Here is a 15,712-nt window from a genome sequence, read left to right on the forward strand (position 1 = left end):
ATATGTGCTGCGTGTAGACAACATAAGGAGATCATTCAGCACATCTGCAGTGACAGCAAGGCTCAAACTGGAATTCAAGTCGCAAACACACTTGATTTTTGGAGAAGTTTGCTTTTTGTCTGTGATTGGTCTCCGTTTCTCAGGAGACCTATGAAAAAAAAACAACCTCAAATGTAATTTGGGCAAAGGTCTGGATCTGGGTCTGAGACCAACTTGTCAAGGCCAGCTGTATCCCCTGAGTTTTACTACCGTTTTTTTTCCCTTGCTGTTGCAAACCCAGCATCACCGTGTCCCTCTGGGAAGACTCTCCAGCATGTGCTCAGCTATAGACACAGCAGACACTATTGCAGGACTAGTGGCTGCCCACTGAGGTAAAACAGAGCCCCTTTTAATATAATTTTTATCTTATGCGGTATTGAACAAGATTATTAAAAAGCGAAATAATGGGGAAATAAAGGGAATTAACTTTTCTCCTGACAGCAGGCTTCAGTGGTGTTCAGTGAGGAGTGTGACGTTACGAGCAGCACACACACTGGGAGGTTATAAGAAAGAGGAATGAACTCTTCCAAGGCAGGAAAGGTGGTGCAGAGTGTCTCAGCCTAGTGAGCGTGAACCCCCGTCTTCCTCCAAAGAGGTTAGTTAATGTACATTGCAAATTTTCAGAACCTCTTAAAATGGACATTTATAGCACAAACTTCAGACTGGCAGAACAGAAAGAGAGATATATGCAGCTCACCTTTATCATAATTATTAATTTACTCCCTTAATAAAATGTGGCAGAGAAATAAGTGATAATAATGTTTCACTGGTAGCAGATACAGCTGCATTGTTCTTTAACTGACATTAGCTGAAGGGAAAGCTAAATTCTTAATGTGGCTCTAGAGCAATTTAAAAGGTTAAATCACAGGATCCTTACCTGCATGAAAGGATTTTGCAGAAAATACAGGGTTGAATTCACTTTAGAGTGCTCTGCTATGAGGACAGCACTTACACAGTTCAGGAGCTCAGCACAGAGTCTCAATGATTTATAGCCTTATCTCTATTCAGGTACCATCTATAGAGCATATGTATTGCACAGTGTTTGATAAGAATCCAGTTTAGAAAATAGTTTTGAAAGGATATTGTCAGTACTACTTTTAAATTATTTTTATTTTATTTTTCTGCATTATGGGCGATATTCTCTTTGAGGCTATAAAAATCCAGATAGTTGACAATTTTATTTCTGCCATGTTTCCAATACAGCAAAAACCATCATGGCTCCCTTTGGTTTACAGTTGTAAGTGGGAAACCCAAGTGGATTTTACTCCCCACGGAAGATTATACACAATTTGTGACAAGATACTGCACTGCATTATATTATACTGGTTACTACGACAAGGATTCGAATTTCTTCTTAAAAGCATGCAAGACTACAATTTTCCCAGAAGCTCCCTCACTGCAATTTTTAATATAATCATAACGTTCTTGATCAAATGTGTTAATGCTTTCAGGACATCAGTCAACAGCAGCGCTTTCAGTGCACACGATTAATGCTGTCTGTACTAATATCATTAAGGGATAGCTCAAGAGATGTATATATCATTAATTAGTTTACTGCTGATAATGGCAGCCTATGAGTCTCTCTTGTAAAATCACACGAACGTACTAAAAACAGGGCTCTGAATAACCACTGGTTTTTAGTAATGACTTTAAAATATAGAGAGTAGGATAAATTTTCATGATATACTCCCTACTAAGATACCCAATAAAAACTTAGAACTCTCACTGGTACATACTCATGACCTCGCCGTTTTATGCGAGCATGTATTAACACAATCACCTTTCCCCATCCCTATAAAGGCTACAAATTTAATTATTCTCAAATGGCCTTTTATAAAGACTGCATTTTTCTTTCCTGCTAGCGACCACCAGTGCAGGACTGGCAAGAAGCTCTCTCAGGAATCAATGCGCAGTTTTTCGAGCCCAACATCTGTGACCAGCTGCAGCACTATTAACTAATAACCCAAAGCCAGCTCTCAAACTCACATTTCTCATTTGGTAAGGCAAGTTATCAGTGATACACCAGGGCCTCAGTAATTAATCTATAGGAGAATATAGCAACGATTTCATGACAGCTGGTGAATATTCAGGGTTTGGGGTTAGTTTTTTTGGGTTTTTTTGAGATGTATCGGCTTGAGCTAGCATCAAAAAAAGCTGTCATGAAGTCCTTGTGCATAACCTTCATAATACTGGATCAATGGTGCCTCTATACTATTTATGGAGAATTATAAAAGACACGGTCATCTTTGAAATAACAGAAAACATGAGTCAGCAGTCTGCTCCAAGTTACCTTTTTTCTCCATTCGTTTCATATCCATCAGCTTCTCCACGTTGTTGGGATCGTTCAGCCACAGCTGCATGCGGACAAAGGGTTCCCGTCCCTTCAAACTCAGCTTGTGCCAGGGCTTCGGGCGAGCCAGAAGGTCTGAGACAGAGCCTTGTGTTAGCCCTAGGATTGTCTCCCCAAACAAACGCTGACCTAATACGAAATTGAAAATTGCATGAATTCATTCAGCTAAGAGACAAGGCTAACTAAAAAGACAGAACACATCTACGAAATCATTCGTCAATTATTCTTACTTCAGAATTGCTTGAAAACCCAAAGGAAACATTTAGAAGAATAAAAGCTCTGCCCCCCACTAAAAGTGTAAATATTGAGCTTTCATTTAATCCTTAGGATCTGACTGTGGCAAAGAGGGGAGCTCAACATGTTTGGGGACCAGGATCTTACAGTGAAACAGTGTGCAAAAAATAAAATCAATGTGATTAAAAATAAACAGAACTTTTAGCTAAGCAGGCAACTAGTGAGAACAGTGAGGCTACTTAGCTCTTATGCAGGAGGGTAGTGCAACAGCTTTGTTCCAACAGGGCAATCCAAACATTTCAAGCAATCAATGAACCAAGACCAGTGCAACCCACCCATTCAGCAACGGTCATGTAAGTGTCTGCAAAGACACATGTAAGTACATATTTGCTGTGTTGTACTATCTGTGGTGTTCTAACTGTGTCTTACCAACCACAGATAATCACATTTTACAATATAACAGCTTTTTTTACAGCCTTTACAGTACTTCTAGTTAAGAACACTTAATTTTAGTTCTCTTTTAAAATGCTATCATCTAGCAGGGTGAAAACTGCATATGCTTTTCAATGCACAGCATTTGTATGTACATTGGTAATACTATTTTCATATGGTTAAAATCTAACTTATCAACGACTGCGGAAAATGCCTGTGCAGCTCAAACCCCGTGATACAGCTGGTTTTCTAAACCCCTTCCCTCACTTCAGTGTTCTTCCTAAGCTAAACTGCCTTGATATGGAACAGCTTTTGTTACAAGACAGAGCCTAAAGTCATCTGACTCATCGGTGGTGATTTCTGATAGAAGTGCAGCTATCATGTATTTTCAAGGTAACCCAAAGATCTTTCCATACCAACCAAGTTTAGGCCTCAGGGTCTTGTGTCTGATCCGTAGCTTCTGAATGCCCTCACTAGCGCAAAGCAGAACGCTTTTCCTTCACTTCCTACCAATGTTAGCATTCTTAGCCAGTGGCAACAAACAGATCCCTAAGAGACAACGCAGATGCGTGGGGGCTTGTGCTCCTACAGCTCTGCAGGACATGCCCGTGCTTGCAAAAGGACCATCGACTCTTGCCTTCATAGCCTCACCTGATCCTGACAGAAACAGGTTGTAGAAAGTATCTGCTCTACAGACCCATCCCCTGTGCTTAACTCCATCAATCTCCTCCTCCTCTTTAAAAACATCCCAAGACTTTTGCCCTGGTGATTTTTTTTTTTTGCCTGTATGGGGAGAGGAAGGAATGTGGGACCAGTTAGAAGCTGCAGAATGTCCCATTCAGATGCATGGGGCAGGTGGGTCTGCATAGCTTTTGGAGGAAGCAGCTGAGATAATGAAAGGCAGAAAGGGGAAACGAGGACAGGGCTAACATGACACAGCCTGCTAATAAGCTCTAAAACTAACCCTGGAAATGGTTCTTACAGACTGAACAGAAACCTAAATTCAGAATTCACTTAAGTTCCTAAGTAATAAGTCATTTTCCACTACGCTCAATATCAGGAAAATCAGACAAAAGATGTAATTCAGGGCCAGTTTTAGATCACACGTATTGCAGAGTTAACCTACTCCCTGTTTGTATTTAAAAACATCAGTAAGGCCTCATCCATTTACCTTTAAACCTGCCAGCTACTAGCAAGATAAGACAGCTACTTTAAAAATCTTTTAATTTGCCTTCATAAATAACTTTCCTTTAACATTCCCCACAGTTTCTAACCCCAGGCTGTGCCCAGGCTGCAATGCGATGAGCATTTCTCCCAGCGGCCGTGAGAGCTCCGACAGCCGCTGTGCAGTGCCAGTGCGGCCACTGCAACTGCCCGCGTGGCTGCGCAGTAAATCGGAGCAGGAAACTGATCCGAGTCAAACTAACCTACCAAGAATAAAACGGCCTCTTTTGACTCAGACCAACTGGTCCAGTTTACTGTGTGGCCACATGAACAGGAATATTGGCACAAATTTGCAAAAGGGTTGGGAAAAAGCAGCCCAGATCAGGTACTAGCAATGCTGCTAAACAAAAGGAACTTCAAACTACAGCCTAAAAATTAAAAATGCAAACGTGGAAGGAGGTAACAACATGTCCTCTAGGTGTTAAGAACAAAGCTAAAGATGTTTGTGTCATTTGTTTTATCCCAGGATACTGGAGGACAGGATAAAACACCTGAAAGACTCCAAGCTAATGGGGAATGTGTTAGAAATCATTCTCAGGAGGTAGCAGGTGTATCACACTCCATCTTCATCAGAGTGCTATTAATAACTGGAATACTTTTAAGCACAGGTTTCCTAAAACTCCTGCTAATTCTCTCCATCTTTTACCCTAATATCCTTCACGCCTGTTGCCACTGATGTAGCTCCTCATGGACAAAACTTTCTGTAAATCATGCTGGTTTCATGGTTAGTCCTGGCCCTTTCTGCAAAATCCCCACCATTGCCATCCTTCAATAGCTCACTGAATTTGCCTCCCTCTCTGTGTTGCCCAACAGGGAATCACTGATAATACTATGACATTTGGGACTAGGAATACAGCAACATCCCAGTGTTAATGCTGCCAGCATCGTCTGCTAAAATGGTGAGTGTTGAACAAATGCTAAAAGGCACGGGAGGAGAGACCCGCCAAACACATCTTGAATGGTTTTGCACAACCGTGGTCTTTACTGGCCGATGATATTGGAACAACTGAGCCACCACCAGTTGCCTAAGACAGGTTCACAAGGCCCTGTGGCCTAAGACAGAGAAACCTGTGCACCGAGTCAATCTGGTGCACTAGCACACTGAGGGCACAAAAGGAGACATTGAAACTGGTTCCACACCTAATGCAGAGTTTGGGGCACATTTCCTGGCTCTTCTGCTGCTTTTTAGGCTTGTCAGCCACACTGTAGGAAAACAAAAATCATGGGAAATAAAAAAGACTAAGTAAAAATGGCATCAAAGCAAATGTAAACAAAAATACTTTTTCAAACCTCTCTGGAACACCAGAGCAGGTACAGCACTCAACAGCATTTTGCCCAAAAACTAGGGGCTTGAACCTGCAAACCCTTACCGTGACTTGTGGTTTTATCTCTACAATATCTCCACTGAACAAGCAATCACAATCTGCCCATGCCAATGTGCACGAGCAAGTAATTCTGCTCGGTTCAGTGGAACGCAATCTCATGCAGGGTATGTCCATGATCAGGGCCATTTTCTTTTTTTCCCAAATTATGTTAAATGAGAACTTGCAACCTCCCCCATCCCAGTATTTTTCCCCTTTAAAAAAAAATAAAAAAAATAAAAAAATCTAAGGTAATACCATGTTATTCTCTGTCTAGCTGAAAAAAGGCTTCCTTACATACTAAAATAAAGGAGTTTTTACTTATTACAGTCACAGTGTTCAGATGATATGGATGGAATTCTTCTCACATAAGCATCATCAGTAGTCTAAAGCTACACTTATGTTTTTGGTCCCATCTGTAGTGAATAGAGAGAAACTGGTACTTCTGGGGAGTGATTCATCCCAACCATCTCGGACATCGATTTTGAACATCTAAATGCAGGCGAGATGAATCCCCTGCTAAGCCCCAGAAGCATGTGCAGGTAACACTGGGGCAGCCTTACTGCCTTCCCGCTAGAGACTTCAAAGGACTCCTAAAGGTTTCCCAATGCCTTGTGAGGGAAGCAAGTGTTAAACACATATGAAGAACTAGTGATTTAGAGGCACAGTCGCAGTATTAAGCATGGATTTCCCATACTCAGATCAGGTCATTCTCTTTGACTATTCCAAATATATAGCCATGTCAACATTAAACTTAATTCAAAACCTCATCTGTAAGCAAGAGCAGCCTTAGCTTTGCACATCTCTAAGCAAAATAACTGAATGGCCCCACACACTTATCTACAGGTTCACCTAAACCTCAACTGAGTCTGAATTTACCCTCCCAGCTCTACAGGTATGCTATGACTTTTGCTTGTGATGCACCTCCCTCTCCAATCATGCTGGACTGTACTTCACCTATGCCTAAAATGCTGGGGCCTTGAATCTACAAGCACGGGGAAAACAACGTTTCTCAAGGGGAGATCACACTGGCTTTGGGCTTTTGGTCTTCTTGACAGCCTGCTGGACTGTATTTAGGGAGGTGGGAGCAGTATCTGGCTGGTGAGCCAGGAGCAGAGCTTAAGAGCAAGAGTATGATGACATTTTAAGTAGAGTGTGACAATCTGAAAGGATTTTTCTACTAGTTTAAAAAAAATAAAAAACTTTTTAACAGATTAAAGCTTAGACCAGAGTCAAACCCAAGTATTCTTGTAAACATCTACTGAAATATAGTTTAAAAATAAAAGCATGAACACCTTCGTTTTGTTTTGGTCAAGAAATGAGAATAAAGTGATTTACCAAGATTGTTGTCTGTTAGCACTTCTTTGACCCTCTTCGTAATGCCATATGTATCCAGCTCAGGGGACATAGCAACCAGTTCTTGGATGCTGAGTGCTGAGTGGCCAGACAGTGGCAAAGGTGTTGTAGACTGGGATTCAGAAGCAGGCGGCTCGCTAGGTTCTTGGGATTTGCCGTCTTTACTTGTCTCTATAGTGGGACAGGGTTGCTGTACCAATTCAGTCAGGCTTTTCACTGATTCACTGGAACTCATGGGAGATTCAGGAGCAGGACTGCAACTGGCAGAAGTCTTTGGAGTGCTTTCTGCAATTAAAAAAAGAAAAAAGTCCCCACTTTAGCAAAATTGTAATGTTTTGATTGCAGGATATTTAACTTTCCTTCTCATTTATATTCTACCTACTTAAAGAAATGCCTAAGTATGCAAAATGCTACTTGTTATGACTTGGTTACTAAAAAGCCTCTTTTTAAAAACAGAATTATTTTCTAATTTTATCTTGAGTCATGTCTGCTTTCTTATAAAGACAAGATGTACAAATAAAAATCAGGAAAAAATGAAGTGCAATAGTCTGTAAGTTTGCAAGAAATTTCCTTGGTCAGGAAATCTCATAGTTTTGCTTTCCACACCATTTTTGTATAAGGATGCTCTTAAATCTACCATTATAGACTGGTTTAAGTCTCCTTCTGTGACTTGTAACTCACTCGCTCAGCCACTATTTTGTAGTGTCATAAGGGATTTTCTACAACTGATACAACTTTTTATCTTGAGAGTGTTATTGATTTCATTTTGTTTATCACTCGTATCACATTTTTGCACTTCTCTTTGCCCAGAAATAACTTAACAAGATTAAAATACAGTTTGTAATTATGTTGTATTAATTAACGTGTTTGAGAATCCAACATAAAGTTAGCCAGTGGATCAGAAGACACTCAAATCTGTTATTGTGACACTTTGTTTAAAAGAAAGCTTTCTGAATCTGTTAATTTGCCAACAACAATAGGTTCTGTACAAAATGTTGTTTTCCCCTAATAAATTCACATTTATCTCTAACGGAACGTACCAACTGAGCTTATGCAGAAAATCCAGACATCAAGGGTTCAGTCTAAACATTTTTTAAAGCAACAACACGTAGACAATGTGGTTTAGAACAATTCCCTTCAAAAGATAAAGAGCACAGGCAATTTTTCCATTCACAGTTCTTCCCCATTTTTGTGGGACTGCTTCATCCTCCTTGCTGTCTCACATCTCATTATTTGACACGGTTAACTGCATGTTTCTCAGATTCATACATCAACGGATTTGTCTCAAGATCTCTGGAGGAAGCTTACAATGCTCTCAATTGTACAAGGATGAGGCTAGTCGACATCAAAAACTTAGTCCCTCTAACAGAACTGTGTTTTCCTGAGCACTGCAACACTACTAGGAGAGCAGTTCGGTCTGCAGCATCATGTCCTGTCGCTACCACGGTGATGGCCTATAGCAAATTTCACTATTTTTCAAGTTTGCTTGTTTATTATCCAGAATATTGTCAAATCATTACAGAACACGCAGCTTGTGTAGCATGGAAACATATCCCAAATACTAAAGGAAAATACTACAGAAGTAAAAGTAGGGTTCAAATGAAGCAGCGTGCACAGTGTAATTGTCTTGTTCAAGGTAATAGCAGCTTTCACGATGCTGCATTGAAGAGAGGTTCCCTGACACGCTTACATAAAGTTGGTCTCTCAAACCAAGCAATTGGACTTTTTCCTTCGTGCTTTGAGAGATGCAAAAGAGGCAGACATAAAAGGAAAGCAAGGCGCATATAAATCTTTAAGGTAATAGGGATCTTAAAAATCTTATTTCTTTTCTCTGTTCACCCTAGGTCATCATACAACTGAATACAAAACCCAGCAAATGTTATTTTTGTATCAGGAGCAGCAAAGGAATTGTACTGTAAATTTGCCCTGATTCACCCATGCGAGGGACCAATTTGGCAGATCATCCATCTTGTTCACTGTACACTGTCAGGGATGGCATGAATTCCCTACATGATAAACAGATTTCTTCTCAGGTCTGTGTCCTTTAACCCACAGCAAGGTCAAAATTATGGCTGCCTAGCTAATAAACTGCACGGCACTCGTTCAAGTTCCCTCTAATTTTGTCCCTTGTGCCAGCTTATACAAATCTTACTGAATAACTAGAGCAGCTGCAAATTTCCTATACAATTCCTCATCCGTGCACTGCAAACCACATGCACACACGAAGCGCAGAAAAAATCCAAAATAAAAAAACCCCAACCACACAGGACTAAACAAAAGCATTTATTAATGCTTCTTTCTCCCTCTCGTTTCCCTGCCCAGCCTAATTATGTAAACAACAAAGGTAATCTATATTATCATCTATCACTGAAATGCTCTATGTTGTTCACATATTAGCTTATTTATTTTTTATATCACATATCAAGAGCTTACTTGAATTTCATTTTTAAGACCAATCTGCTGCTTATTTACTCAAAAAGGTAGGATTATCTGAATCTAATTTTGGAAGGCAGTACAGATGACAAACTGCTTTTTTTTCCCCAACGAAAGGCAAGTGTATAGTGATTTCAGATGAGGCATTATGCACATATACTACAAATAACTCAAAATATGTTCCCCATTCATTTTTAGCATTTTTCCCTTATGGAAAAACATTTTCAATATCACATAAATATTTGAGGAAAAGATCTATTATTTGGAAAAGTCAATTCAATAATCAAACAATGCAAACATTTCCCGTTAATCTGCTTAAAAAATTAAATAGACATTTAGAGTACAAGTGACTGCTCACAGAACAAAGGGGAAAATTGAATGTATTCACTATTACAGATTTAACTGTCAATCCACAGCCATTTCGCATGTTTTATGAAATAATTTGTCTGTATTCATTTCTCTCAAGTTTCTCACAGGACAAAGAAACAAATTCAGGACATCTGAAAAATACATATTAAGATTTCAAAAGTAGCAATTGAACATTTCCAATGAAAACAATACATTGAAAGCTTATTTCTTTAAAACGTGTTCTGCTTTTTTAACCCCAGACTGCACTGAAGAATAGCACTAACTTAAGAGCGATCCAGTTTCTTACGAGTAAGTGATGTTCACTGAATATTTACATGTTTGTATTTACTGAGGAAGAGATCATTTTGTCAATATGAGTGTAAAACTGCATTATGGTAGGCTATACAACCTGCAAACCCCAAGGCCACCATTTATTGATGAAGTTACTTTAATAAATTCCAGATAAACTTTGCTATACCAAAGGAGTGTTGCATTTTGCTTTCCAACAGCCTGCACCCAGTTTAAACCCTGAAGCAAAAGCCCCAAAACTTCAAAAATAATGTGCTAGAAGTAAGAAACTGGAGAGATCAAGAGCATCATGAGCAATGAGGTGATTGCAGAACCTGGGATTTTTTTAAGTCTCAGGTAGCCAAAGGCTTTAGCCATGCCCTGCGCTTTATAGAGGATGGGAGAAACAGGGTCTCCCCAAACTAACTTGGTGGAAAGACGGTGTCCATTAGGTCCCAAAGCACGTAATGAATACACAGTTCAACATGACAATTTTAAATGATTGGGAAACTCGTGTAACTTCTGCACAATTACAGGTTGATGTTGACAAATGTCATTAGAGATTCAAATACACCATAAATGCATTTAAGTGATCCAAATCTTGTAAAGCTGCAAGTATAACTGAGTCATGAAAGGGTAAAGGCTCTCCCATGCACTTTCTACATTATTAATTCAAACTATATGTCTGGGGTATAGGAAAGTTAAGACACCTCCAACCAATTTTTAAAAGCACATTCAAATATGCAGCATAGAAAATAATAATCTAATGCAAATCAAGTACTAGAAAGTAATCCTGCATAAACGGGTCACCAATCTGAAATACTTGGCAGGTGCAGTTGGCCTCCATTCATAGCTAAAACACGAAGACAACTGAAACACCAACACTGGCTATTTCACAGTTGATGAAAACAGCTAAGAGAGAGCTATGACTATACAGTGAAGGTGAGCACTCAAGTCTTTGAAGGCAAATATGTCTTCATAAAGACAAATACATCTGATGCAGTTTGCAAACGCCAGAGCACCATACTTAGGAACACATCACTCCTGGCGGAACACATGGTCCTTATTCGTAAGTCAGGAAATTCTTCAGTTTTGTTTTTTCCTACTACAATACTAGTGAGGGATGCATAATGTAAGATGAAGATGTATAAAGGAATGGAAACAAAGTCAACAGTATACAAATACCTTCTGTTTTCTTTTTAAATATTATCTTCCCCAATATAAAATTGCCTCTTGAATAACCATCTTACCGCAACAAAGCCCCAAACCAGCTTGCCCATTTCCCTCCCCACCCCTTAGTAGTTATCAGTTAAGAAACTAAACAAACTGTGCAAACAATTTAGCATATATGTGGTCTGTCTGAGCATTTTACAAAACTAGTTGAGAACCATAACAAATTGACCTTGCTTTAATTACATGAACACAGAAAAATCTTTTGTGGTCTTGCGTTCCTTAGTGCAATGGATGAAGCCAAATGATGCTTTGGTCCTGTACATCCTCTAACACCTTTCCCATAGCTTCGATCAAGACAGTGTTTTGGAAAATGTGAGAAAGTCGGAAAACAGGGTTCCAGTCTCAGTTCATTTGTTACGGCGGTTTTCCTGAACTTAACATTAGATTTTCTTGTTGTTCTCCAACTACAACATTTCCCAGCCCCATGCTGGGGTCAGGTCCCCAATACTGGATCCCAGGTCCTGAATTGCTTGAACACTGGTTGTAGAGCATTTTGGACTACGAATATCCCACTGGTGGCCTGCAAATTACCTGAAAACACTTCCCCCAACACAGCATCAGCCTGACACGTTCCTCTACGAGGTCCGATCACGTTCTGCCATCGTAACATGACAAAATCCCTATAGGGTGTAACAAACTAGAGGCCGCACTGGGCTCCCCTCCTGCAGCACTCCTGAGCATCACTCGCTCAGCTGCATGAACTCAGCAATCAGAGACATTTAATTATGTTCTGCAAAACTGCAGGGCACTGGTCAAGAAGGACCTTTTTTGTGATGTACAGGAACTCTTCCAACCACAGGAAGTAATCAAACATGGCCCGCCCTACAAAAGCAGCCATATAGCTCAGATCCACCGCACACTTCAGCTGGAGGCTCCTTCTGAAGCTCAGGACACCTCAGATGCAAAGACTTGCAGGTAACGCCTGCTACAACCTCCCCAGAAAATCACAGATGTCTACATGACCTGACACCAGTCCCGGATGTATCGCCCTCAACGGAGGTATCTAGATGATGGAGCAGTGTTGAGACATGGATACGGTTTCACCAGTCCCAGAGGCATCACGCTGCTGTCTGCCAGCACCGGCAGATTCCTCCAGTGGAATTTCTTGTACACATTTTGAGAGCTGCAGGTTTGCCACTTTTGCTCAGACCCTGCCTCAACTCCTACAGCCATGGCAGCATGCTGACTTTGCATCCACATGTAAATCCGAAGTTCAGAGCGAAGATTTGAACAAGAGCATCTGAATTCGCAAGCATAAAACACAAGCTCAATGCTCCGAGCCTCTCCTCCCAGCACACTCGCCTGTCTATAAAGAGGACTCTGTACTTTTGCAGCTCAGGAACCGCTGGGAGAATACACTGCCCAACCTTTGTTGCTAACACAAGCTTAGCTAATAAGCTGCAAAAGGACTCAAGGGGAATGAGGTACAGAACATGGCGAAGTTGGGGAAGACCATGCAAAACACAGAAGGTATTCAGGGGCCTCTAAAAGGATTATGAAAAATATTATATTCTAAAGGCAGCAGGCAGACAACAGCTGCCTTAAGTTTCAGAGTGAAGTGGATTGAAAAAGCAGATCCACTATAATTTTCAGAGACAAATCTCTGTAGTTTATCTGATCCACTATTTAAATTTCAATACACAGTCCTCTATCTGCAGTAATAATAACCTAAATTCCATTTAGTGTTCATTTGAGCAGTCAGGATAAAGTCATTTCTTATTATCTCCCCACTGTGTAAAAAACAGCTTGAAGGTAGGAAGTCAGCAAGCATTTTCACCAAAAAGTAATTATTGTAAGTGACATTTTTACTGCTGGCATGCCATAAGGCGAACTGCGCATTTGGAAGGACAAGTTGCTAAAACAAAATGACAGGGTACTCTGTGACATTCCGACAAGAACCCAAACATGATTTAACTGGCGCTTGGTTTGATGCACCACTTTTCATAATGTCCAAAGCTCAGGCTTCAGGTCTATGCCAAACTAGTCAAATTCAAAGTTCCTTATCGAGGCAAAGCGAGAACCGCCACGTCCTGCGCACAGCGGAGCGGGGAGGCAACGAAGCATCCTGTGCTCTGCTCGTTCCCTTTACGGCAAATTAGTAGGGAAGATGAAAGCAGACAAATGTGGACAGGAGACTTCTCGGCCACCTCTTAAAAGAGCATTTGCTACTTCAGGGCCTGCATCTACCTCCTTGTGCAGATGAGTTAATGGACAACAACAGACCTGGCAGGTTGCCTGAGATCAAAGCATCTCATATTGGGACTGGATTAGTTTCTGCTTTCCCCGGATGATGAGGTTGCCCATTCTACCCAACTTGTAGACCAAAACCAGGGGTATGTTGTCCTGAGAATCAGGACCTGATCACACAGCTGATCAGCAACATCCTCAAGACAACTGCATTATTCTGTTTACCAGGCCTGAAAATTTCAGGGAGAGATTCTTTTCCTCCGATTTTCTATCTAATTTTACCTTTAGCAACGGCTGTCTTTGCAGTATCTTCTAAAGCATCATAACAACTCTCCTCGCTAACAGTGGTGGCGTGCAAGTTTGAACTATGTAATAAATCTGATCAGCATTTGTGGAACAGCACTGCAATACATCCCTCTTCTGACTAATTAAACGAAAATACCCGTGAAAGCTGAACGCTTTCTCACAGGTAGTGGTTTTGGTGGATTTACTTTAAGTGAGTGAACCTTGCCTATTCACAATTTGCAAATTAATGTGGCTTATGAAAATATGATCCTCCCTACAGTTATAAACTCCCACAGTTATATGTAGGGAGTATACAAACCTCCCTACAGTGTGCATATATAATGATGTAAAGTATGTAGGTACGTGCAGTTATAGTTCCAAGCACTTGCTGTAGTTACGATTATAGATTTCCACTATGACCGTGGAGATTTTGTTTGTTTGTTTGTTTTGCAAATGTTGTAACTTTGGGGAAAATGTTATTTTGGGTCTTGGCTCAGAGGGAGATTTTATGTGGATGGGGGGAGGGATCAAAAGAAAACCCCTTTAGGAAAGCATGCAGATGTATTTGTGTCTGCACTGAAAGGGGAGGAAACCAGCTTTGGTTAACTCTGAAATTACTGGGGCAACACTAAAAATAAAGGTCCCCATTCTGCATATGAGTATATGTTAAACGACAGGAGCACATAAAACTAACTGAATGATGAAGGTGAATGTTAGAAGTACTTGAGAAAAACCTGCTTCTGAGTATTGTTAAAGGATTACAATGTTTCGCTGCAATTTTACGTTTCATTTTAAATAATTATGTTAGCTTTGTGCTTGTATTAAAAAAGGATGTTTTCAGCCATTCTAGAAACCAAAAGGAGCTGGAGACATCAGATGAACTTCAGAAAAAAGCAAGTAAGATGGGAGTTGGTGATAGACCCATGAAAAGAGATTTACAGCTGGACATTTAAAAGTACTTAGAGAATTTAGGCAACCAATTCTCCTTTCAATGAATGCACAACCACAAATGCCTCAGACAGTCTTGGATATCCCACTATTATGCCCAAACCTACATTAAGACTGCAACTTCTCATAGCCAAGAACTGGCATCAATTCCAATCTAAGGTATTCCTTTCCTGGCTCCATCCTTTACCTCCATTTCTGCCTGACACTGAAGAACAACTGTGCTGTCCCAAGTGCTTGGGGGAACCAAATCTGTGAACCAGATTTGAAAAATAGCCACCTGCCACCACACACCTGCAACACAGTATGGGTGGAAGGGATTAAGAACAGGAACCTGGACCTCTTTCCTGATCTCATTTGCAGTGCAAGCCCATTAGCAAAAGGATGGTCTTTTATGCCAGTCTCAGTGTTAGCGTAACGAGGGAAGTCCTAGTGCAGCCTTGGGAGTTAAATGTTGCTTGCGGAACGACAACTGAAGAACATCCTGTGCCCAGGGCCATCCAACCAACTTTATAACCAAGCAGAGGCATGTCTAGCTGCTGTGTGATCTATGCCTGCTCAGTCTGGATAGCGTGCAGCGAGGAACTAGGCAGGGGACCATCCTGCCCAGCTCACAAGCTTTGATTGGGTCAGATTTTCCTCCCTATGCCTGCCTCTTAAAAAGCCTCTGCCACGAGGAGTATGCCAGTGCTATCACTTGGGGCTCATCCCTTTTCCTCTGGCCACTGTAGGAAGGCAGCACTGAACGTTCTGGCCGGTGAACACTTGCATCCCTTTACACGCATCCCTCAAGCTCACACCTTGTGTCAGCGAGTGCCTTGCTGCTCTCCGAGAGGCATGCTGTGCCCCGCTGATGCCAAATGCCTCAATAGCTGAAAAGTTCTGTTCTGCACACTATATGCACCATGCTGCGCCCAGACGTGGGGAGGCAAATCCAGGTACTCTTACAAGAAGAATGGCTAAGCAACGTCGCAGAGCTGGACAACTAAGGCTGCGT

General features: G+C 41.0%; 1 protein-coding gene across 10 annotated transcripts in view; it reads right to left on the reverse strand.

Moving 5' to 3' along the window:
* CUX1 (cut like homeobox 1) overlaps positions 1 to 15,712 on the reverse strand; it is a 283,672-nt gene that overhangs the window by 42,068 nt on the left and 225,892 nt on the right. For 5 of the 10 annotated variants that reach the window (XM_052804538.1, XM_052804536.1, XM_052804540.1 and 2 more), the window contains 3 exons: positions 6,979 to 7,281; positions 5,420 to 5,482; positions 2,330 to 2,518 (listed from right to left, as the gene is read on the reverse strand). The exons of 1 other annotated variant lie outside the window; for it this stretch is intronic. In XM_052804538.1, the coding sequence (XP_052660498.1) occupies positions 2,330 to 2,518; positions 5,420 to 5,482; positions 6,979 to 7,281 (555 nt within the window). The remainder of the gene's footprint in view (positions 1 to 2,329; positions 2,519 to 5,419; positions 5,483 to 6,978; positions 7,282 to 15,712) is intronic. 4 more of the 10 variants (XM_052804539.1, XM_052804543.1, XM_052804537.1 and 1 more) reach the window with 1 other exon arrangement.

The sequence above is a fragment of the Harpia harpyja genome, chromosome 12 (genome assembly GCF_026419915.1).
Source record: "Harpia harpyja isolate bHarHar1 chromosome 12, bHarHar1 primary haplotype, whole genome shotgun sequence".
NCBI classification, from domain to species: Eukaryota; Metazoa; Chordata; class Aves; order Accipitriformes; family Accipitridae; genus Harpia; species Harpia harpyja.